Source organism: Eurytemora carolleeae, unplaced genomic scaffold (assembly GCF_000591075.1).
Source record: "Eurytemora carolleeae unplaced genomic scaffold, Eaff_2.0 scaffold551, whole genome shotgun sequence".
In the NCBI taxonomy this organism is placed as follows: domain Eukaryota; kingdom Metazoa; phylum Arthropoda; class Copepoda; order Calanoida; family Temoridae; genus Eurytemora; species Eurytemora carolleeae.
The window spans coordinates 19047-42080 of NW_019396480.1; the positions used below are offsets into that span (position 1 = coordinate 19047).

A 23034-nucleotide genomic window follows, 5' to 3' on the forward strand; every position below is an offset into this window, starting at 1 on the left:
AATTTGTCTTCCCGAAATGAGGAGCATAGTCCGGTTAATGAAGCGTTTGAAGATCAAGCACTGGGCCCTGGTTCTACTTGTATTGATATTGACGCTACACTATGGCGGGGTTCTGTTGTTTATGAGGGAGAAAAGCTTTAAGGAATTCCAGTACCCACTAGTTGGAGATGTGTCAAGGTAAAAAATAAAAGATCAACTCAAATTCAGAAGATGATTTAAAACTAAAGAATAAAAAATTGATTATTTTAAATTAAAAAATACAATCATAGTGTTCAACTCGAAGGTTTTGATAAACGAGAGATGTCATATTAAAAAACTTTTTCCAAAATTCTATGGCATTTATTCGAGACCTTGTACTTTGTTTTTATTGAAGAATTGATATCTTCCTATTGTAATTTTTCTTTCTATGCAGCAGAGACAATGAAGAAAATTGTCACTTGTTCTGAAAGGAAAACGACTTTATCTAAATAAAAAGTTTTTAGGGTACTGTTGTAAATNTCCTATTGTAATTTTTCTTTCTATGCAGCAGAGACAATGAAGAAAATTGTCACTTGTTCTGAAAGGAAAACGACTTTATCTAAATAAAAAGTTTTTAGGGTACCGTTGTAAATTGGGCATACACCTCTTTTTAATTTGAGGGTTACTTGATACATCCTGTTAATAATCATGATTATTATATATCTATTATATATATATATATATATTCTGTAGATATGTTGGAGAAATGAAGAGAGGAGAGATCCCGTCTAAGAACCCAGTTTATAATCATGATTATTATATATCTAAACATCCTAAACATAAATGTTTAACAGAAGATGAAAAACAGTATCATTCACTCAGGTAACTTTTGATTTTAATCATAGGCAATAAAGGGATATTTAAGGGTGTTTTATTTTTTTATTTTCTTAAGAATTTATTCCCTCAGCCCCTCTTTGATAATGATTAGTTTTGTTTAAGAAAATTTTGAAAATATTCATTTTGAAGATTTTTTTCGCGGATTTTTTTTTCTAAACAATTAATTAAAACTGCCTGGGACAGAATTTCCGCTGGTTCAACTCATGAATCACCGATTCAAATCCTCAAGAATCTTTGACATCATCGTCATAGGTAAGATACTATATTCAAACCAGGGGTCTAGTGCTTAAGATCCGGATCAGATTTTGGCTTCCTGGATCCGGTTCCGCAAAGATTAGTTTTGTTTAAGAAAATTTTGAAAATATTCATTTTGAAGATTTTATTCGCGGATTTTTTTTCTAAACAATTAATTAAAACTGCCTGGGACAGAATTTCCGCTGGTTCAACTCATGAATCACCGATTCAAATCCTCAAGAATCTTTGACTTCGAATCGGGGATTCAAGATTTATAGGTAGTTCAGCGACCTAGCTCAAATTCATTAAATTATCAAATATTTTTTGACTAAACGAAAAATATGATTATTATAATCCTGGTATTTTCAGGGTTCTCTACCTTGTGAAGTCTGCTGTAGGACACTTTGACCGGCGTGAGGTGATCCGGAAGACCTGGGGTATGGAGAAGAGGTTTGCTGACGTACCAATACGAACAGTTTTTCTTTTAGGTAATTTGTGACTTATGCTTTTTATATCCTTTTTTTTCGTCTCTTCATTGCATGCGTTTGTTCTAATTCTTTGCTAATCCTTTATTTTTTATATTTTTTTAGGGTCAGTGCCCGATGACCTGACTATGCAAGGAAAAGTAGAAAATGAATTCCAACAGTTTAAAGTAGGTTAAATACAAGCTACCATCAATCAATTAAATTAATCAATCAATTTTTATTAGTTTCTACAATTAAGTAGATTCCACAATTTAAAATAGATTCTTCTATTATAAGTAATTCTTCTATTAAATTGTACATTCTACAATTTAAAGTAGATTCTACAAATTCAAGTAGATTCCACAATTTAAAGTAGACTCTTCAACTTAGAGTAGATTCTACATTCTACAATTTAAAGTTGGTTCTACAATTTAAAGTAGATTATTTAAGTTAAAGTGGATTTTTCAATTTAATGTAGATTCTTCAATTAACGTAGATTCTCCAATTTAATTTAGATTCTTCAATTTAGAGAAAGTTTTTCAATTAAAGTTTATTCTACAATGAATGGATTTGAAAAATAAAGTCCTTCTTCTTAATACTGTTGAAAAAAATAAAAAGAAAAGCATAAAAATTGTATTTTTTAAACGAATAATTTTTTAAGGATTTAGTTCAAGGAAGCTTCGAGGATAACTACTACAATAATTCATTAAAGGCAGCCATGGGTCTTCGATGGGCCGTAGATCATTGTTCAAGGTGATTTCATTTCAGTTAATTGGTTTGATTGTTTTGATTAATTTGATTTGGGTTGGGTTGAGTTGATCATCTTCTCGGCTTCCTTCCCATTAAGTGGGTTCTTGCATCATAACTATGTATGCAGCTGCGCAGTGCGCACCCCTGAAAACTAGTATTTACCCCTGTATGTGGTCCCTTTTAAGCTCCTGGAACCTGTTTCTGTTTACCAAGTTGGAAATTAAATTTTTAAAACTGAACTATGCGCAGTTTACAAAACAAGAATATGATGCTTGAAATAATACTCAAATATTATTTAATGATACGAAGGGTGAAAAATATTTCAAAAGATTGTTCTACATAGACATCACCAACATTATGTTAATGATAGGAAATTAATAGTTACAAAAATAGTGGAAAATAATTGCATGTTTATTATGACAGAAGACTTTAAAATGCTCGATAATCTCCATATAAAATCTTACATTAGGAGGAGGGGGGTGCGCATTTTAACACTTCAAAGGGTAAAAAAAAGGAATAATAGATTTTTTGTTTTAATTTGTTTATAGCCTCTGTTTTCAACACTTAACATTGAGAAACAATGTTTTTAAAATTATATAAAAATATGCAACTAAATTTAGATTTGTATTATTTATTTTAATGTTATAAGGTCCCGGTTCTACGTATTTGTGGATGACGACTACTATGTGTCCACCAGGAACCTGCTGAGGTTCCTCAGGAACCCTCTCAACTATCCTGGATACCTAGGTATTTATAATCTGATATATGATTCAATTCTATCAACACTAATTAACGTAAAGTATTGCTGAAAAGTATTCTAATTTTTACACGTATAATTAACTTCAGATTTTTACAAGGGTAAACATTTACAAGAATTGTCTCTCCCAGCCAGGGGGGGGTTAATGTTCTCCAGAGGGGGAGGGGTCGAACCTCAACGGAGAATTTGTTTTTTTCCCTTTTGACATTTGTTTTTTATTTTTCCGAAAATTATTCTAAGAGTGATCTCATTGTTATTGCAGAGGAGGATGTGATATCATTTGACGAGGACACAAATATGTTCCCGAGGAAGGGACGGAAACATCGTGATACTGCTGAGGTTCTCAACAATCCAGATAACGTTGTCCTTGAACATATTCTTGCAGAACCTGGAGACACATTTATAAATAAAACCAAAGTGGTTGGAATTGAACACAAGAACGGAGAATTCTTCAAGGCGGGAGTAGAGAAACAGGAAGGAGGGAAACCGGATGTAGAGAGTGGAACAGAAATGTTTGATGAAGAAGTTGGTCCAGCGAGAAAACTGAATCAACTCATTGATTTTGATTTGCCCGAGGTATTTAAATAATTATATCATTATTACTTGATTGATTAATTGATTGATTGATTAATTGTTTGTTTAATTGATTAATTAATTAATTAATTAATTGATAGATTGATGAATTGATTATCTGATAAATTGATAGATTGGTTGATTGACTTTTTGGTTAAATTATTGATTAATTGGTTGTTTGGGTGGTTGATTGATTGGTTGGTTAATTGATTGATTATTAAGTATTAACTAATTGATTGATTGATTATTAATTGATTAATTGATTGCCCAGGATGTAAAGCTGTTTGCTGGATATGTATTCCCTGATTCTCGCCCTCATCGTCATAGGTAAGATACTATATTCAAACCAGGGGTCTAGTGCTTAAGATCCGGATCAGATTTTGGCTTCCTGGATCCGGTTCCGCAAAGATATGCGGATCCAAGGGGAAAAATATCAACAACAAAAAATGTTAACTCTCAAAACTCATCTGAACTGTCGAAAAAGAGAGATTTTAAATATTTACTGATCTCTGAATGGTTCATCAAGTTTTAGCTTAAAAATAAGCGTTAAAAAGTAGAAAAATAATTTTTAAAATTCTGCTTTGTTAAAAAAATCAGGTAATCTTAAAGAAATATTCATTACCTGGCTCCAGGATCCGGGTCCTTATCAAAATTAAAGGATCCTAAGCACTGCAGCTAAGGTTTCATACAATTTCATCAATACAATCCCAAATATTGACTGATTTATATTAGAGGGAGAAATTATAAACATGTTGTTGTAAACAACTTGCAGTATGATCCGGAATGTGTACTGCAAGAGAGTGTTTATTTTTCTTTATATCACAATTAATCTATTATATTCATTAGTTCATGGACACAAAAATATGCTTGCCAGAGTTCACAATGACACAGAAAGTGTATTTTTATGCCCCTAAATGTACTTTCAATCCTGATCATGGACCCCTGATACATACCCATTGAGGTAGAAATATGGTAATTATTTAGTGATGATTATGATGACAATGATAATGCTGGTGATTATGATGGTAAAGATAATGATGACAGATAATTTTTTCAATGATGTTGATAATGAAGAAGTTTGTGAAGATGCTAATTTTTTACATGATAAAGCTAATACACATTAATTAATTAAAATGATGATGATAAAAATTATGATGTTGATCATGAGGATGAAGATCATGATGAAAATGATGAAAATTATGAAAATTTTAACAATGATAAAGATAATGAGAGACATTATGATGATAAAGATAATGAGTAACATTATGATGATAAAGATAAATTTCATGTTCAGAATATCTAAATGGTTTGTACCTCTGGAAGAATATCCCTACAACCGCTGGCCTGCTTATGTTACTGCAGGAAACATCATCAAAGTTCAAACTCGATGAAAATAAAACCTAATTATGCTTATTTATATTCTACTGGGAACTACTAGGACAGCTCAGTAGCTAGTTTGTATAACAAAATATTTTATTTCTGATCAGGGCATGGGGGGCCGACCCTGTGTAACTATTATTCACTATTATTTACAATAAAAAATATATCCTTTGCTGTCCATATTGGTCATAGTTGTATTGTAAACAAATACATTAATGAGTTTATGAGCTTAAACTTTATAAAGGGTTTAATTTTTATATAACTTTTTCAACCTTTTCAATCACAAATCAGTGATGGTGTGTGTGTGCAGGAGCGTATGTACTGTCCCGGGAAGGATTAGTAGACATGTACTACACTAGTTACTTCACTAAGCTGTTTAGGTAAACAAATCAATAAATTCATTGAAAATTCAAAAAAAAATATATGATTTGGCAAATTTTGTCTTTTGATAATGCAATTCTTTATTGATCATCCATTTTTTAATGATTTTCAATTTTTTATTATACTGATTAAATCCAGGTTTGATGATATCTGGTTGGGCCTGATAGCTCAAAAAGCAAGTATAGAACCTCTTCACAGTTCAGAGTTTTACTTCCACAGAAAGGAAAATTGTTGTTCTTCGTGACACCCCTACCTCGATTCTGGGGCCCCTGCTCTTCCTTAACCGCTTTGGCAGTTTTCTTTACACCTGGAATTTAGTCCATTTTGTTGATAAACAGTGGCGTAATTGTGTTATTTGCAGGGGTGGAGATGATCGTTTTAAAATTGTATATTTGATAAAGCTCCCTCTCGTTCCGAAGTGTACATTTTTTTATTTTATTAAATCTTTGTATTTTGATTAGTTAGGCGAAAACTCGTTAAATTTTACCGTTTGCCTTCTCTTTCCTTTTTTTGTTTCTCTATCTATATATCGACACACCGTGGGATAATGTTATTTTTAGCCGAGAAAGAACAGCTATTTAATTCACAGGTGTACTCCGTCCGCAACTACAAGTATGTTGTGGCCAGCCATGGGTTCTCCGACTCCAGGGAGCTCTTCAGGGTCTGGAACCAGCAGAGAGAGGCCGGAAATGCCTGATTTTTTTAAACATATTTTTTTAATGATTTTTTTCAGATGTCCTGGAATTTCGGCCGCTTTGGTCGGAATTTCCGGCGGCTATGGAAGATTTTTGCGTTCAGCCAGTTGATAAGCCCAGTAGTGGCCTGCATTGCAATTCTCACAGCTTCGGCTTTAGGCTTAGATACAGATGATATTCAGGTTAGGTCTAAGTTATAACTTTTAGCTCATTATGGCTTCTTAAATGGAGCTGTAAGCGTAATTTAAAATTTTTCTTTGCCCGCTTTACAATGGTACCCACCTGAATCTGATCAAAAATGTGGAAGATACCTTGGTTTTCTGACAGAAACGTGTTTAATTCTGATATGATTTCTCCAATACTTCTCATGCTCAAGTCACTTTGGCAGAGAACCCGCAAATAAAAACTAATAGTTTTAAGTAACAAAAAGACGGATATCTAATTCATACTTGTGATGACTAGGCAAAGTTTTGAGGGTGTCGTTAATCCCCTTAAAGGTCATTTAATCATCACTTACTTTAAAGAAAATCAAAATAAGACTTTTATTTCAAGTTCACATAAATAAAATCATTTAAATGGCTTGTTTTTAAAAGTCAAGAAGTCCTAACCATAATATTTAAGTTATGAATTATATTTTACAATCTAATGGTAATTAACTTTTCACCTCACCAAAGTCACCAAATTGAGGTAAAAATAAACTTTAATTCAGATTTTTTATTTCAGAATAAATTTGGAGAAAGTGATGAACATATAGACAATACAGTAGATAATACATTAGAAAAACTTGAACTTATCCATAGTCTGGTAGATACTGGAGGCAGTAAAGATACATGCTGTACACTTCCAACCTTCCGGTCCTGTCCATCCATCCATATACCGCGCAGTCAGCGCTGCGAGCAGGACACTAGGGGACAGACCTGCTCTGATCTTCAACTGGATTGCATCAGATGTAATTGTGATTATTCTTGTCAATATGGGAAACCAAGGTAGTGAATATGGGAAACCAGGACAGGGAATATGGAAAACCAAAGCAGGGAATATGGGAAATCAAGGCAGGAAATACGTAAATCCAAGGCAGGGAATACGTAAATCCAAGGCAGGGAGTATGGGAAACCAAGGCAGGGAATAGGGAAAACCTAGGTGTTGAATGTGGGAAACCAGAGTAGGGAAGATGGGAAGCCAAGGTAGGGAATATGGGAAACCAAGGTAGGGAATATAGAAAACCAAGGTGGTGAATATGGTGATGTGGGATACCGAGTTAGTGAATATGAAAAAAATAATTAAGAATATTGGAAACCAAGGAAGAGAATTTGGGAAACTGATAAAGAAAACGTTAGCCAAGCAACGGATTTAGAAAAGATAAGGATGAACTAAAAGAAACCCAAATAATTGTTATGGTAAAAATTGTACATTATTGTTTCTTTGACAAAATTTTTTTAAATTTTGATTAGTTCTTAACATTCAAGAAAGTTTTCATGTATGTAGACTATGTAGATGTAAAATATGCTTTATTTACTTATATGTTCAGTTGGGCCAACTGTACTGTACTGGAAGAGACGGATTGTACAGGAGATAGAAACTTTCTTCGTGAGTTTACATGTTCATATTGTTACCTAGGGTAGGTTCAACTGTTAATCATCAAAATTTAATAAAAATGATAAAAGACACTCGCCCGTAGAATTCAGTTTATTTGTTTTAATGGCAGATCTTGTAAATGAAGCAGGACGTTGAAATTATGTGTGTGCTTTTTATGTTATCTATACTTAGCCACAGCGTAACACTCAAAGGAAGTTTTAAAATGATAAAAAATGTTACTGGGGTAATACAGGACGGATATTTTTACTCAGAATAACTGTATCTGCATAGGAGTTCATTTATTGCTGATTGTTGGATGATTTTTAAATTTTACTTTACACCCAAAACTTATTTTTTTTAAATCATCTTTTTTAAGAGAAAATCCGTCCTGTAGCACAAACCTTGCAACTTCATGTAGGAGCTCATCCCCTGATACCAGCAGGTACTTTTCATAGACTTTCCATCTCTATAATATTCTCAATATTTTTCTCCTTTTTGTTCATTTTAATAATTCAATTTTTCCGCGAAAGTAAATCCTTGTTTTAACTAAGAACTGAAAGAAGTAATAAAATAAAACATTAAATATGTTAAAAAATACTGAAATTTGAATTCAATAAACTGTGTTATAATCATGTGTTTATCATTTTGTCAGTTATATACAGTACACTAAGTATTTTTAGAAAATTATTCCAATTTTCAAAGTTGATGGTTTTTAAAGAATAATATACCCTGAATTTTATATGAAAGAGTATCCTAGGAGTCACTGGTATGTAGCAAACTGTCGAGCTAATAAAAATACACTTTGCCTTGGCTCTCCAAGGTAACTAAACACTAAACAGCATTATTTTTAATTACATAAATTGGAGAATAGACAGATGAATAAATTAATTTCTTGGTTCAAAAGTTTGAGTTCCTCTATTTAATCCAAGTAAAGTAGTTCTATTAACATTGTGTGTATGCGCTGAAAGTTTAATTTCAATACACTTCAAAATGTTGCTTGTTGGGTCTGAAAGACGGTAATGCGGAGGCAGAGGTTCATCTGGATGAACATTATACATCTAATCAACCTAAAAATTCCACATGACATCTTTTGGACACATAAAATCTGACACAAATTGTATCTAAGTTGATAAAAATCTACGAAATATTTCATCTTAGTCAATGGAATCTGCTAAAAATTTTATCTTAATGAAATCTGTTAAAAAGTGAAGTCTAACACCTCTAAAATCTGTATTTGAAACCCTACGTTATTCTCTAGGTTTAGCAAACGACTAGAGTGCAACTGGACAGAAGGATACAGATGGAAGACAGCGCTGGTTTTATCTATTACTCTAGGAGGGTTCGGAGCTGATAGGTAAATATCAGATAGTTGGCCCATCTTTTTCCATTTATTTATTTTTCAAATTTTAAGCCTATCGTACTGTAAATTCGTCAATACTGTTAAGTATTTGTCTTTTTAGCATTTTTTATACTTTTTACATTTTGATATGCTTTATGACTTCATTTTAGTTGGTTGTTAGATTAATTGATCTGTTGATTAACTGATTGTTAGATTGATTAGTTGGTTGGTTAATTAAATGATTAGTTGACTGGTTGATTGATTAGTTGTTTGGTTGATTAATTGATTAGTTGACTGGTTGATTGATTAGTTGGTTGGTTGATTAAATGATTAGTTGACTGGTTGATTGATTAGTTGGTTGGTTGATTGATTTGTTTGCTGGTTGATTGATTAATTGATGAATGAGCTATTGAAAGTTATTTTAAAAAGTTGATTGATTGATTGATTGGTTATTTGATTGATTGGTATTCTTTATCCTAGGTTCTACTTGGGTCACTGGCAAGAGGGTATTGGTAAACTCTTTAGTTTCGGAGGATTGGGAGTGTGGACACTGGTTGATGTAGTTCTTGTTGCAGTAGGATATATTGGACCTGCAGACGGATCCCTTTACATATAAACAGTATTAGATATATAAATTAAGTTAAATTTTCTCACAAGATTTTCCCTTTTCCTTTCTAAACAGAAAACATCCAACAGAAAGAATCAGGATATAATTCTTATCACAACCGTCAATAATTAGTTGTGTAAGAAAAGCTTATAAATCGTGTCGCCGATTTTTACTTCACAGTTTATTCAGAAATTTGATTATTCTAAGTCCATAGTCAAGTCAAGTCTGTCATCGAAACAAACAAATTTTCATCTTAACTCTAGTATTTTTTTATTACTTTTTAATTCACTGCTTTTGTAGAAAAGTTGTTAAAAATTGCATTAATTGATTTTTAAATTAATTATTTAACTAATATTATTCACATCGATCTCTTAATTATTTATTCATGACACTCATTTGGTGATTAAATCATTGTTTTAATCTTGTTTTAATGTGAAATACCAACTAAATTAATATATCAGTTTATTTGAAATATTTCGCCGAAATAAAAAAAATGATAATATCAAATACTTTATTGAATTAATCACCAAATATAAATTTGATTTGTTCAAAAAATTAAAATTTGTAAATTCCTCCATACCTAATATGTTCTTCCTTCTTATTATATTGTATACAAATTGATTTCAGATAAGAATATGATCCCGCTGTAGAAGTGAATTATTGATATTAATGTGATCCACGCAACGCATGTACAGAGAATCAGCATATGTAGACACATAAGCCACATAACATTTTAAACGTGAAGGTAATTCAGCATAGCTGTGTATATTTTTGATTAATTTTAAGCCTTGACTTTAGTATTTTCTAGAATTAAGATTTCGTTAACCTAAATTAGGGAACACACAATTCATGCATAATGTTCATCAAATATATTGAAATAAGATCGAGCAATTTGAAAGGGGTTCTGGGCGTAATTTCAAGCGACCCTCCATAGCAACGTCAGATTCACAACAGTACCATTAACCCCGTTGTCTGATCCATAATGTAAAAGATATTGCCAAAAGTGTTTACTTCATAGATATCCTGCATGTTGAATTTGCGTTAGTCACTTATGTAGACGACTCACGATTGCGAATAATAAGTTTTCAATCAATAAACATTAGTATCTAATTTATACCTGATCAGACAAAGCTTATCACTGATCGTTGTGAATCGGGCAATGCCATCTTTGCATGGAGGATCACTGGAAATTACGCTTTAAAAGAATAAATGAAGAATGTGTAAAATATATATTCTTGAAGCAGGATGAATGAGAACTCCAAGATTGAGGTTCAGATTGAGAACTGCCAGGGCTATGTCTGGTCTGTCCAGGATGTTCTCAGGTTAGACTTTAACGCACATTTAATAATTGAAAAAAAAAACGGATACCTAAACTTTTAAAGTGAAGTCCAACTCTTAATTCCCCATTCTTATGTTGCCCTGCGCTGAGTCAAAATTATTCAAAAAGCAAGCATTGTGATTTAAGATCCTGTTAGAGTTAAAGAAATCACCAGACCAAGTGCTACACGTTGACATAAGTCTTACCAATTCGGTTCAGCTGGCGACCTTAGGACAGAACTTGACGGAACAGAATAATGTTGGTTGGTTGGTTGGTTGGTTGGTTGGTTCGCCCTACCATATGATTATACATGCTTTGCAAACAGGTACTTCATTTGAATTAGAAATATTTGTCTGGTGTACAATTACCGCGTATACAATAACCTATTCTGAATATTTCATGTACAAATGGAGTACCCGTCTGCAAAGCATGTATAATCATATGGTTGGTTGGTTGGTTGGTTGGTTGGTTGGTTGGTTGGTTGTTGATTGTCTCTGTAATAAGGTTGCGTAGAGATCACAGAATCCTGGGAAGCCTGGTTGGATGCGGAGCTAAACATCCCAGGGAGGAACAAGGTTTACCTCTTCTTCTCTCTCCCCAGGAGATTCAAGTTCTCAAGGTTAGGTTTACAACTTTCTATCTTAACCTAACTTTGAATAGTTTAATCACGGAAGGTTGCTCTTTTTCAGAAGGAGGGAAGAGGTTCTATAAGAGCTACAATTTGAGCTTCTAAAATATCTTTTTGTGAGATTCCACTGGTTTCTTTTATAATCTACTAGCCTAAGGGTCCGGCCGTTGCCCGTGGAGAAAAAAAAATTGAAAAAAAATTATATTTTGTTGCCTATATCAATCCCCGGCCACCCGTGAGTGTCTACAAAAAAATTCAGCCCAATCGGTCCAGACGTTTGGCCGGCTAATGCAACATATATATGAATGTCTTATCTTATTATGTATATAATATATAGATGAACAATGCTCAACCGATATTATTAATACTGTTTCTAAAGGAGGAGAACGTGGTGAGGTTGGTTCAACTCCCAGAGCTCCGGGAGCCTCCTACAGCTGAAAGAAAATCTAGTTCCCATGAGTATCTGGAGTCAAGCTACCAGCAGCAGATTCATATTTTCAAGGTATTTGATCTCTCAGTTTTCATCAGTATTAAAATGATCGATAATATCGAGAGAGTCTACACATGTAAAAATCAAGTGTTCACCTCGCTGAAAATACCATGAAATACTACATTAAGTTTGGTTTAAAATAAACACATGGAAATATTTAGAAAGAGAAGGAAAAGAACATTGAGCAGTTCGCGGACAGAATTTTGGCGGGAAAATTAAAGAAAATGGAGAAAATGGAAGGAAAAATTTTAAAGAAGAATCAGGCTGAAGCCGGTCTAAGTCCTGAGTCTAAAGCGTTAAGAATTACTAGGGAAGCAATGTTTAAGTTTAATGCTCAAATAAACGCTTTATGAAAAAATTATGATAAAAACCGGCCTACAAATCGATTAATTTAGGAATTTGAATTAAACTTTAAGAGATTCGGACTTGATTTCCATGCAATGAACAAGTATAATAATTAATAAATAAATTAGTCAAACTTTTATCTGTTATTTGAATACATTAAACAAGCAAACAATTTTCAAAAAATGTAATGGATCTTAATAATACTTTTTGTGTACAATATACTGATTGCACGCTTTTAATCTATTTTTTTGGGGGGAAATTATTGAATTTAATGTTGTATATCATACCCTTCCAAACATTGCTAGTTCCATGCAGGGAAGATGTGATAGCAGAAGAAATAAAAAAGATACAACCTATATCTCGAGACCACCAGGTTAGTTTATTTATCGAGAAAATATAAAACAAACAAAAATATTTTTCCTTGTAAATTAAACATTGTTCAATGAGTTTGTTTAACCTAGTAAATTAGCGCAAGATTTTTCAATCTGTATAGAAATGCTTTCTTTGTCTTAAATGTACCTCTAAAGGTTGGCTTTAATAATTCGGTTCTTGTTTAAAGTAAAAATACGCAGCATTTACATTTCTATGCGCAAGTGAAAAGTACATTAATTCCTGACTTAAATTCAGGTTCTGCAGATCCATCTCCGTGATCCCTGGATCTCAGAACAGGGTAGGGTTAAAACCCGCTGGGTTTATCCTACCGGAGAGCTTAACAAATGTCGTCTTCTCGCATTCAAACGACTTCGAGAGCAAGGACTTTTTGTCGGAGAAGGTGATTGCTACTTTATTAGATATTGTTCTTATAACCAAGCTAGCCTAATATTATAGAAAATTATTTAAATTATGACTAAAATTCCATTTAGTTTTTATTAAATAAACAAAAATATTTTTAAGTATTTCTACGGGTTTAGTTATATTTATTCCAGGATCTAAGTTTGGTGGAGATTTCCTTGTATATCTGGGTGATCCTGTCAGATTCCATGCTAAATATATCCTTATATGTAAAGGTATAACTCAAATACTTGCAGAGGTTTATAACCCCCCCCCCTTTTCCCTCACCTCTTGAAAAAAATATTTTTCATCATTGAGAGTTTTAAAAGTTTTTTTCGTTGAAATTGGGGGTGGGGAACAAATGAGTTTTTAGTTAAAGAGAATCCAAGAGGGGAGGGGGGAGGAGGGGGTGCGGGTGCAGGTTCCTAGTTGATATTCAATTTATCATTTTTTTTCCCAAATCTTCAAAATTCCCGTGTGGGGGTAGGGGGAAAATTTTTCATTGTTTTGACGTGAACACTTCAGTATTTTTATCTTTTTAATCTTCCAGTGATGATATTTTTATTATTTTTATGCAGGTAGTCTTAGTCTTGCTCAATTATGTATTCATGCGGCGGAAATTCTAAAATTCTCCTATAACCCCAACCCCCGTTGAGCTCACTGAAAAAAAAATAATACTTTTTGATGATCAACTTTGCACTTAAACAAAATGTAATGTAGAAAAGAATTGGATAGAAGGTGCCAGGAACCGGCCTCAGGATCTAGTTGCTAAAAGTAGGTGAGATTCTAATTCTATTCTTCTAATTAGACAATAAGCAAACACAATATTACATTACTAAGCTTTCAGGGTGCTCCGTGCTCATCTTCTATTTAAACTTATAATTGTGGCTGTACCTGTGAGCATCTTCTCTTTGTCATTATAAAACAATAACAAAAAAGCGGATTTGATAATATTTCTTCGTGGATTTTCAAAAGTTTACAAATTCAAAATATTTTGGACACCATAAACCTTCCCTTGGGTCATGTGAGTTGCCTCAATAATGTTGGGCCCGATCGGTTCGGCAGACAGACAAGCAAAGTATATAAAGATATAGTTTATTGACAGGGTACAATGAGTTTTAGATAGTCTAGTTGAAATGAACACTAGTCTAGATCATTTATCTACTTTATTTTAAAATTCTGAAAACCACATTTAATTGTTTCAAATCAAACTTAAAATTCGTAATGCTAGATTCAAACGACTAACAATATTTTAATATTTGAAAACAAGGATAAATAAAAAGAGTTATGATTTTATAGTCTGAAAGCCAAGTTCCAAAATGTCTAAAACTAACATCCATTTACCTAGAATTAAACTAACATTAAAATGTTAAGAATAGAAAAATTTGTTCATCCATAAACCTTCCCTGGGGTCACGATAGGTCCCACAAAAAGTTTGGGCCCGATCGGTTCAGCCGTTTTGACGTTATTGGATACAAACAAACAAACAGACAAACAAGCAAAATATAACTATAGATTTAAGGGACTGTAAGCGTAATTTGAAGTGACCCTAAATGTAAAGATGGAAATTGCCTGATTTACAACGTTGAAATCTGATCAGAAATGTGGAAGACAATTTTGGTTTTCTTACACGAAAAGTGTTTAATTCTGATAATTTCTCGAAGTAGACAGTATAAAATAACAGAAATACTAAATATCTAATTCATACTTAATCAGACAAAGCTTTAAGAGTACCCTTGTAAATCTGGCATTGCCATCTTAGCATTGAGTTTCACTTGAAGTTACGCTTACAGTCCCTTTAAACTATTTTTCAAGGTTAGGTAACCAAGTGAGGAAGATAATACTGGTTGCTACTCTGCAAGACGAGGATACTAATGAAACCGAGCAGAGCGAAGAAAATGTGGATCAAGTGAGGAAAACAAGGAAGAGAGAAACTGTTCTTTTTACAAGTATTGTTAGACAAGTTCAAGACTATACCAGGTTTGTTTTAGTGTTTATCCCCCCCCCCCCCCCTCCCTTTTGGGAAACTTGGGAATAGGAAGACGACATGTTGGACTCAAGTTTTGATTTTAAATAGTTAGATGTACATAAATAGTTAGATGTACATAAAACAGCAACTGTGCGGAGTGGACAGACCATTTCACTTTACAATTGTTTTTTTAAGCTACGAGTAAAACTATCTGATTTGTAAAAACATTAAAAAACATAAGATTGTTTAAATGTCATCAACATCAACTACAGTCTAAATATTGGTTAATTATTTTTTTCCTATTCCATAGTTTTCTGGTTCCCACTGTATGGTTTTACACCCCCCCCCCCTCCTGTTTTAAATTTGAGAGTGGGAAAGTGGTGTTAAAAATGAGAGCCAAAAATATCCAAACTTCCATTTTATTTTAATATTTATCCAGAAAAAATGTTTACTTTTTGTTGAGTCTTTATTTTGTAATATCTTTAATGTCACTCTTTATCCTCACTTTACATCGTATTTTTTTTCAGGCGAGATACCGCGGAACATTTTGGCGAGATGGAACTATGACATTGAACAATTATGGTTTTTAACTTAATTATGCTGTGATGTACATTAATACCATTGTTTATTAATTTTGTATTCTTTTCAGAAACTTGTATTAAATGGGAACTGGAGGAGCACCAGCAGCTTTGGGTCCGAGTAGAAGCAAACCCAGGTCAGTGGGATTACGGAGAAGGGGGACAGTTTTTGTGGAAGGAGAAGAAGGGAGGGAGGGAATAAGGGTGTAAAAAAACAAAATATCTGCATCAAAGAAAAAAAAAAATCATATTTCTTTTGTAAAACTATTTGTTTTTTCGATAATTTTTTTATTTTTAGCCTATATTTCTACATATGATTTATTCATTATTTCAAATGTAATTTTGTAAATTGTTTTCTCTTTTTAATTGAAAGGTTTCTTATTTTCAGTCATTTAACCTGGAAGTGGCTCCATCTGACCTGGGAGCTTCATTGCTACCTAATCCATCTGTCCAGTCCTACTTTTACAATTCAAGCTATCTAGGTAAAATTACAACCCTGTTTTTATTCCTGAGCTTTCCCTTCAAATTGTTATTATTTAGGTTGCTGTAGTCCAGGAATTAAGTCTAGTGTGATCTGTGAGCAGTGATAAAACATTTAAATTTCAAAACTTTAATCTCTAGTTTTCATTTTTGTATCCTGGATAGTATCCAGAGAAAACCAGTGTTAAGCTATTGATAAATATCCACGTTATCCAGTGCCTTATATCAATTAATCAATATCCAGTGAAGAAACCCCTTATCGATCATCCAGCGGGCAAATTCTGTGTCAATCACCAAGTTGTTTACTTTGCAAATAACAGGTATGTAAATTGTATTTGAAATTAATTTTTTATGCTCTTTAATTTAATCTGAATTTTACGAGAAATTAAAGTTTAAAAAGCAATTGGAAAATGGAATATATTAAATAATTCGTAAAACAATAAATGATTATATTTTGTTAGTATGCTTGCGACCGGAATGACCGGCTTGCTTGCCCGGCGCGCTACAATCATCAGCAAAAGACGTTATTCAGTTGAGGTGAGTTAATCAAAGGTTTTTACCTCCAGTTAATGTAAGTTCTAAAAGGGATTGTGTTTGGAATTTTAAGAAGGGAATATCCATTCACAACAGTACCCTTCAAACCTTTATCTGATCAAAAATGGGAGGAAATAATCGTTTTTCACGGTTTATTGATTTAATATTTTAGTATACTGCTGTTTATCGTTGATGGCATTTAGTTAATATGATTCGATTAAGGTTATGGTGTCACAGAGTTCCAACCTGTTATCCAACACAGCTCTGGAGGAGTGGATTAGGTAACATATAAATCAAATATAAATCAAATATAAATCAAATATTGATCAAATAGTAATCAAATATTGATCAAATATAGATTGAATAAGATTAAATATAGATTAAATATAGATTAAATGTATATCAAATATTGATCAAATATTGATCAAATATCGATCAAATTTAGATATAAATCAACAAATTTTTTTTAAGTTTTCTTTATTATGATTATGAGAAAAAAAATAACTTTAAACTAAAATTCTAATTTAACTTGGATTAGGCGAAACATGAACTTCAAGCAGAAGAACCTTCTCCTTCTCTCCAGCAGTCTTAGCAACAAGGGGAGGAATATCAAGGTTAGACCAGCATTCAAGCAATCAATTAATCGATCGACCGATCGATTATTCAATCAATCCAGTGATCTATAAATAAATAAATCCAGTAATATTTTCTTTTAGTTAATTTTGTAATCTATTTTTCTAACTTAAAATGTCTAATCAAGCTGGTCACTGATCAAGCGACACTTTGCCGATTTATCAGTCTAAAAAAACTTTTAATAACACCATTAGTTTTCTCACTTAATCAATTATCAACTAATCAGTCCACATTAGTTTACACATCTAATAATCAATCAAACCATACTTTCCATTTCTGAATAATAAGTTTATTGCTGTATAGTCCGGAGATCATGGGGACAGCTCTTTGTTATACATTTTCTAGCACTTCTTAATCCTGTTGAAGCCATGGGTTTCATGCTGGTGTTGAAAATTCGATATGGGGTCTAACCTAAGTTGTGTACAGGTTTATGAAGGTTTTTCTGTCTCTGTATTGAAAGGAGCGTCCAATTTACGTTGAAACGCCATTTGCTTCTCATGCTGCTTCCTTACACTGGAGGGATGACTACAAGGATTTATGGATTATAACTCCAAATATCTCTTTCTTTTTCTGGTTTAAATAGGACCTGGTTGTTCATGAAGTAGTTGGTTTCAAAATTTCCTCTTTCCACGTGCATCACCTTGCATTTATCTGTGTTAAATCTCATCCCCCATAGATCTGCACAGCTGGACATATTATTGAGAGCTGTTTCAAGGGTTTTTGAGTCCGGTGGATTCATAACTATGTGTCCTACTTTTGTATTTTCAGCGAACTTCTTAATGATTGTGACACACTCTACAGTCTACAGCTTTATCAATATCATTGATAAATATCACAAATAGAAGAGGACCCAACACTTACTTACTTGTTTACTTGAAGAGGAACTTCTAAGGGACCATTTTGATCCAAGGAAGAAGTGTCAGCTTTACTGGTGACCCATACCATTTCCGAGAGCAGAGGTTTGACAGATTACTTCATCTGGGTAGGGGCACTTGGCTCAAATACATGTTTTTAAACTGTTGGACATTTCTTGCATTTTTGATGCTATCAGGTAGTGCATTCCACTGCTGAACTATTCTATTAGAGTAGAAGTGTTTTCTTATATCCAAATTGGGTCTGGAAGCTACTATACAAAGGGACTGTTCACTTGTTCTGGTTACTCTCCTTTCAGTGTCACCATACAGCTCAAACCAAATCTTTCTGTCCACATCATCTATTCCATGTATGATTTTGTATGTTTGTACAAGATCGGTGTATGTTCTTCTCTCCTCCAGTGAAGTCAGACCAAGTTCTTTTACCCTTGTTAGATAATCGGTTTCTTGTAATCCATAAACCTGTTTTAGAGCTTTTTTCTGGACATTTTCTAACCTTTCAACATCTGAAGTTAACCACGCTACTCTGAGGTTCCTCTGATAGCACCTCCTTCTATGTTGATGAAGATCCATTGAGTACTACTCTTTGTGTTCTGTGCTGTAACCAGCTTTCAATCCATTTCATTTAATCAACCTATTAGTTAACCTTAGTTCACACAATCAAACATTCAAACCATTTGTTCCATTTCTTAATAGTAAGTTTATTCAATGACTCGATCATTCAATTCAATCAACCCCAATCAGTAAACATTAGTTCACTAATCTATCAATTAAAGTTTATCTCGTCGCCCTATCAGTTTACAAATCTTGGAACTTGATCAAATCATTGCTCACAATCAATTCATATTAATTATCACTTTGGCATCAAATAAATCTAGTCAATCAATAAATCAATAAATTATTTGTAAAGGCATGTTTCCTCGGTGAAGCTGGTCTGAGGAAGGATACGCAAGCTAACCTAGTGTTCCAATCTATACCTAGAGATGCTGTTCTTACCCAGCTACCAGAGGTAGGAGGAGAAGGAAGGGTTGGTGTTGAAGGATATTTTAACTGGATGGGGAAGGGATCCGGTTGATGGTAGAGATTGAGGAAGGGGGTGAAAGGGGGAAAGGAAATGTAAGGTGGAAGGGTTTATAAGTGGAAAGGGATTAAGTAGACGGGGATGCATAGCTGCAGGGTATGTTTTGATGGTAGATACTGGATACTGGATCCTCCTACTCCACTCTTTTTAGTTTACTTCAAGTTTGGAAAGCAAAAGAAGGACGTACATAAGAATTTGATATGATTTGATTTGATTTGATTTGATTTGATTTGATTTGATTTGATTTGATTAGATTCTTTTTTTTTCTAGGATTTGGAATTGGAATCACGGGGCTAATTGCTGAAAATCTTATTTGTCATCCGTTCATCATACTTAGACGTCAATGCCAGGTGAGAAAAACAAGGTTCCCGCGGATTTTTTGGGTTAGACACCAGATCTTCCGATAACAGTTCGATTACAATAGAACGAGCAGTACCAGTAAATTCTTTTGACTGGTTCAAATCATGCAACAACTAGACGGGTGTGAAATATACAGTTTGATTTTATTTGATTTGATTTGATTTGATTTGATTTGATTTGATTTGATTTTTGATTTTTGATTTTTGATTTTATCATTTGAGTTGCTTTGATTTTTATTTGACCCCTGAGTCTGTTTTATCTAGATCTGCCTGGAGGATGGAGAAGGATCTATCCGAGTATCTGTTCCCCTGGAGAACAATGGGGAAACCTCTGCACTCAATACTATTCAGAATATTGCGGAGATGTTCATTAGGAACGAAAGAGGAGAAGATGAAAAGTGAGAATTTTCAGAATGAGAAAAAAAAATTTGCGAAAAATATATTGTTTTGGAAAATATTTTTTTAAACCATACCGTTCCCCTTCCGAGATTAAGTTGAAAAATTAAGTCAAAAAATCTTGTTTTTAGGGGCTCTGGTTGTAGATTGAGCCTGGTGAGACCCGACCATGGTTGGTTTCCTGGGATCGAGGATATTGAGAAGGAACTGGAGATGAACTTGGCTGAGATTCAATCCATTCAAAGGGAGAAAAAGGCCAACCGGTCCGCAGTCGTCTAGTTGATTTATAAGGCTAACGCTAGGTGTCTCTGCTTTATAAACTTAAAACTTCTGATTTACAACTAGATATCATTGTTTTTGGTAGTTAAACAAAATCTTAAAAACTGCTATGAATATCTGCACTATCCTTGTTTCTGTAGTCTTAGTTAGTCTAGCTTTAATACGATATTCAATTAAATTTAACGCTGTGTTTGCATCACATTTTCTTAGCAAAACTGCTGCAGTGAAAACCGTAAAAGATTCAAAATGATTGTTTTTTCATTAATAAATATGACAGTTCAGTCGATTATTATTTTCGAAGAAAAATCTATTTATTTTGAAACATTAAGGTCTTCACTGTACTGTAAACGTACTTTTTGCTTGTTTAATGCAGTTCAATTAGTTACTGTGATAAATTAAAGTGCCTTTAACAAAACAAATTTACACCAAACCTCTGGACGAAAGAAGCTTTAGAAAAATATAAGAATGAGCTGAATCTTTTTCAGTCCCAACCTTGCATTTTTCGAGCTTTTGTATATCCTTGCCGCGATTTACACGCGTTTATTTAAAGCATTTTTCACGTTTTTTACACCACTTTTTATCGTGTTTTCACACTATTTTATGTTTCCTTTACATGCACAATATTTACAAAATATATCAATGCAATTTTTCATATTTATACTCTTCGTATTTATCAGAGAAATGAACAATGTGTACACTAGTGACGAAGAGGAGGAGGAGGAGGAGCGAGAGAACCTAATCCAGGCCAAGGAGACCAGGGAACAGACGGAGAAGGTTGAGGAGGAGGAGAGGAATATCTCCAGGTTCCCCAAATATGGATGGAAGGTTAAGCTTGATCATGAGTTTCCAGAGGAGAGAGATCAAAATCTTAGGCCTTCCTTCGGTAAGAAATTAAACCATGGATTTTTAATTTTCTTTTATCCTTATTGTTGTCGATGTTGTCTTGTTTATGTATTGACTGAGTCCCCTTCTCGGAGTCGGTCTGGGGATCCCACGTTGGGGGTCTTCCACGATCTATCTTTCATTTCATTTCATATGTGGAGTATAATGTCGTTGTCTTTGTCGTTGTCAATGGTGTTTGCGTTGTCACTATCGCGGTCATCGTAGTTGTCATCGCTTTTATAGCTATCCTGTTCATTGACATTTTTTTCTGTTGTATTGTTAACTAATAAATCTCACCCTAAGTTACTAATTAAAGTGAACTTGTAAATGTGCAATTTCAGCTAAATTTTTGGTTCTTTTTCGATTGAGCTGAATACAATTTTTAAAAAAAATGGAAGTCATAATTAGTGTGAATTACAAAATTAGTTTTACCTTATCCTTTCATTGAAAAAAAATGGCACAAATATTTTGAATTTTTTCAGGACAAATATTCCCGGAACTAGCTCCTCTTGGGCTCAGATATCTCTTCTGGTGGCTTGGAAAGGTATGGTTGATTGATTGATTGATTAATGGATGTTTGGATTAATGGATTTATTGATAGATTGATTTGAGATAGGTTTGCACTGTATAAATGCAAATACAGGTTTACCCACAAAGGATGAGACCTAAATGACGACAAAAAAACTCCTCAGATATGAATTACATTTATTGAATTTAAATATTCAAAACTTCACATGGTTCACTGACCCTTGAGTTGATGCTAAATAACATATTATAGTTGAAGGCTGGCCGATTACCTGTGATTGATCAGTTCCGACCCCGTCATAGTAAACGCATGTACGGTGTACCTTGTGGGGGTTTGGGATCAGGAACAGTAGGCAGGCAGGTACATAAACTTATAGCTGGCAGACTGTACTTAAACTCTTTTAAGGAAATTCACATTTTGGCTGTGTACGGTACACAAATTTATATTATCAGTATGTGCAGTAAAACGCATATTAACTTGTTTCTCCTGTATGCGAATAAAATTATAACTTTCGAATATAGAATATAGATGTACTAATTTTCAGCAGTGCATAAAGTAGTTAAACAGATTTTCATTTTCCTTAAGATTACAATTCATCACTCTGTACAACAAATAATTTTCCGTAATTTACACCAGAAGAAATGCGGAAATGTCTTCATTTTAAATATTCCATCATTTTCAATTGTTATTTTGGCACGCCACGCTTGAAAAGCTCATAAAAGAATTGAGCATTTGCAGAAAGCTAAAGTTTAACTTATATTTTAGCCATTCAATTTCGTAGACCTTGGATATTTCAAACTATGACTTCTGTTAGATAAAACCATCTTAATTTGAAATATCAAATGGTTAAATCATCAGGTTGAAAAGATGTAGGGATTACAAAACTTAAGTTTTTTTGCAAAGACTCAATTCCTTTCCAATCTTTGTCTAATTTTGGCAATTTTTGTAAATATGAACATTCAAATCAGTTAGATGTTGAATTGGATACCGATGTTTTTGAGGGTTTCTTAGTTATAAATAATGTCGATATTCTCTGATTTCAGGGGATTCCGTGGAGAGTTCTGTAGGTTTAACATGATTCCTGGAATGTACGAATACAATACAGTTCCTTCGGATCAGTTTATACTTAGCATACACTCAGATACTGGGGGCTGTATCTACCAGTCAGGTAAACCAGTATACAATCAGATACTGGGGGCTGTATCTACCAGTCAGGTAAACCAGTATACACTCAGATACTGGGGGCTGTATCTACCAGTCAGGTAAACCAGTATACACTCAGA

At 33.4% G+C, this 23034-nt stretch overlaps 5 protein-coding genes across 12 annotated transcripts in view; all 5 read left to right on the plus strand.

Annotated features, from left to right (window-relative positions):
- On the plus strand, positions 1-6128 carry LOC111704047 (beta-1,3-galactosyltransferase brn). Its single transcript, XM_023476164.1, has 12 exons — positions 1-177; positions 712-840; positions 1459-1577; positions 1680-1741; positions 2215-2306; positions 2953-3050; positions 3323-3636; positions 3905-3960; positions 4928-4995; positions 5324-5393; positions 5533-5617; positions 5984-6128. Exons 1-12 carry the CDS (start codon positions 17-19, stop codon positions 6089-6091), a joined length of 1362 nt encoding a protein of 453 aa, XP_023331932.1. The 5' UTR covers positions 1-16; the 3' UTR covers positions 6092-6128.
- Positions 6102-10238, plus strand: LOC111704050 (TM2 domain-containing protein almondex). 2 transcript variants are annotated; one of them, XM_023476171.1, is made up of 7 exons: positions 6102-6271; positions 6813-7075; positions 7618-7707; positions 8041-8106; positions 8422-8484; positions 8923-9018; positions 9484-10238. In XM_023476171.1, the coding sequence occupies exons 1-7, from the start codon at positions 6128-6130 to the stop codon at positions 9617-9619; spliced, it is 858 nt and encodes a 285-aa protein (XP_023331939.1). In that variant the 5' UTR covers positions 6102-6127; the 3' UTR covers positions 9620-10238. The 2 variants fall into 2 exon arrangements, with proteins under 2 accessions (XP_023331939.1, XP_023331940.1); XM_023476172.1 differs by lacking the exons at positions 6102-6271; positions 6813-7075 and adding an exon at positions 7222-7295.
- A 26-nt stretch (positions 10239-10264) lies between these two features.
- LOC111704048 (tRNA-splicing endonuclease subunit Sen34) lies at positions 10265-15783 on the plus strand. 5 transcript variants are annotated; one of them, XM_023476165.1, is made up of 11 exons: positions 10265-10355; positions 10852-10932; positions 11433-11547; positions 11936-12058; positions 12208-12356; positions 12707-12764; positions 13019-13163; positions 13318-13398; positions 13883-13940; positions 14978-15142; positions 15659-15783. In XM_023476165.1, the coding sequence occupies exons 2-11, from the start codon at positions 10856-10858 to the stop codon at positions 15696-15698; spliced, it is 1011 nt and encodes a 336-aa protein (XP_023331933.1). In that variant the 5' UTR covers positions 10265-10355; positions 10852-10855; the 3' UTR covers positions 15699-15783. The 5 variants fall into 5 exon arrangements, with proteins under 5 accessions (XP_023331933.1, XP_023331935.1, XP_023331934.1 ...); XM_023476167.1 differs by having other exon boundaries at positions 13883-13936; positions 14983-15142; XM_023476166.1 differs by having other exon boundaries at positions 10855-10932.
- On the plus strand, positions 15757-21019 carry LOC111704054 (uncharacterized). Its single transcript, XM_023476176.1, has 9 exons — positions 15757-15846; positions 16098-16191; positions 16250-16509; positions 16651-16726; positions 16946-17004; positions 17262-17337; positions 19139-19237; positions 19933-20066; positions 20196-21019. Exons 4-9 carry the CDS (start codon positions 16652-16654, stop codon positions 20341-20343), a joined length of 591 nt encoding a protein of 196 aa, XP_023331944.1. The 5' UTR covers positions 15757-15846; positions 16098-16191; positions 16250-16509; position 16651; the 3' UTR covers positions 20344-21019.
- LOC111704046 (non-lysosomal glucosylceramidase-like) overlaps positions 20926-23034 on the plus strand; it is a 13375-nt gene continuing 11266 nt past the window's right edge. For 2 of the 3 annotated variants that reach the window (XM_023476162.1, XM_023476161.1), the window contains exons 1-4: positions 20926-21226; positions 21708-21769; positions 22004-22107; positions 22795-22919. In XM_023476162.1, coding sequence (XP_023331930.1) covers positions 20944-21226; positions 21708-21769; positions 22004-22107; positions 22795-22919 — 574 coding nt within the window. In that variant the 5' untranslated portion in view covers positions 20926-20943. Of the gene's footprint in view, positions 21227-21707; positions 21770-22003; positions 22112-22794; positions 22920-23034 lie in introns of those variants that run through there. The other variant, XM_023476163.1, reaches the window with a different exon arrangement.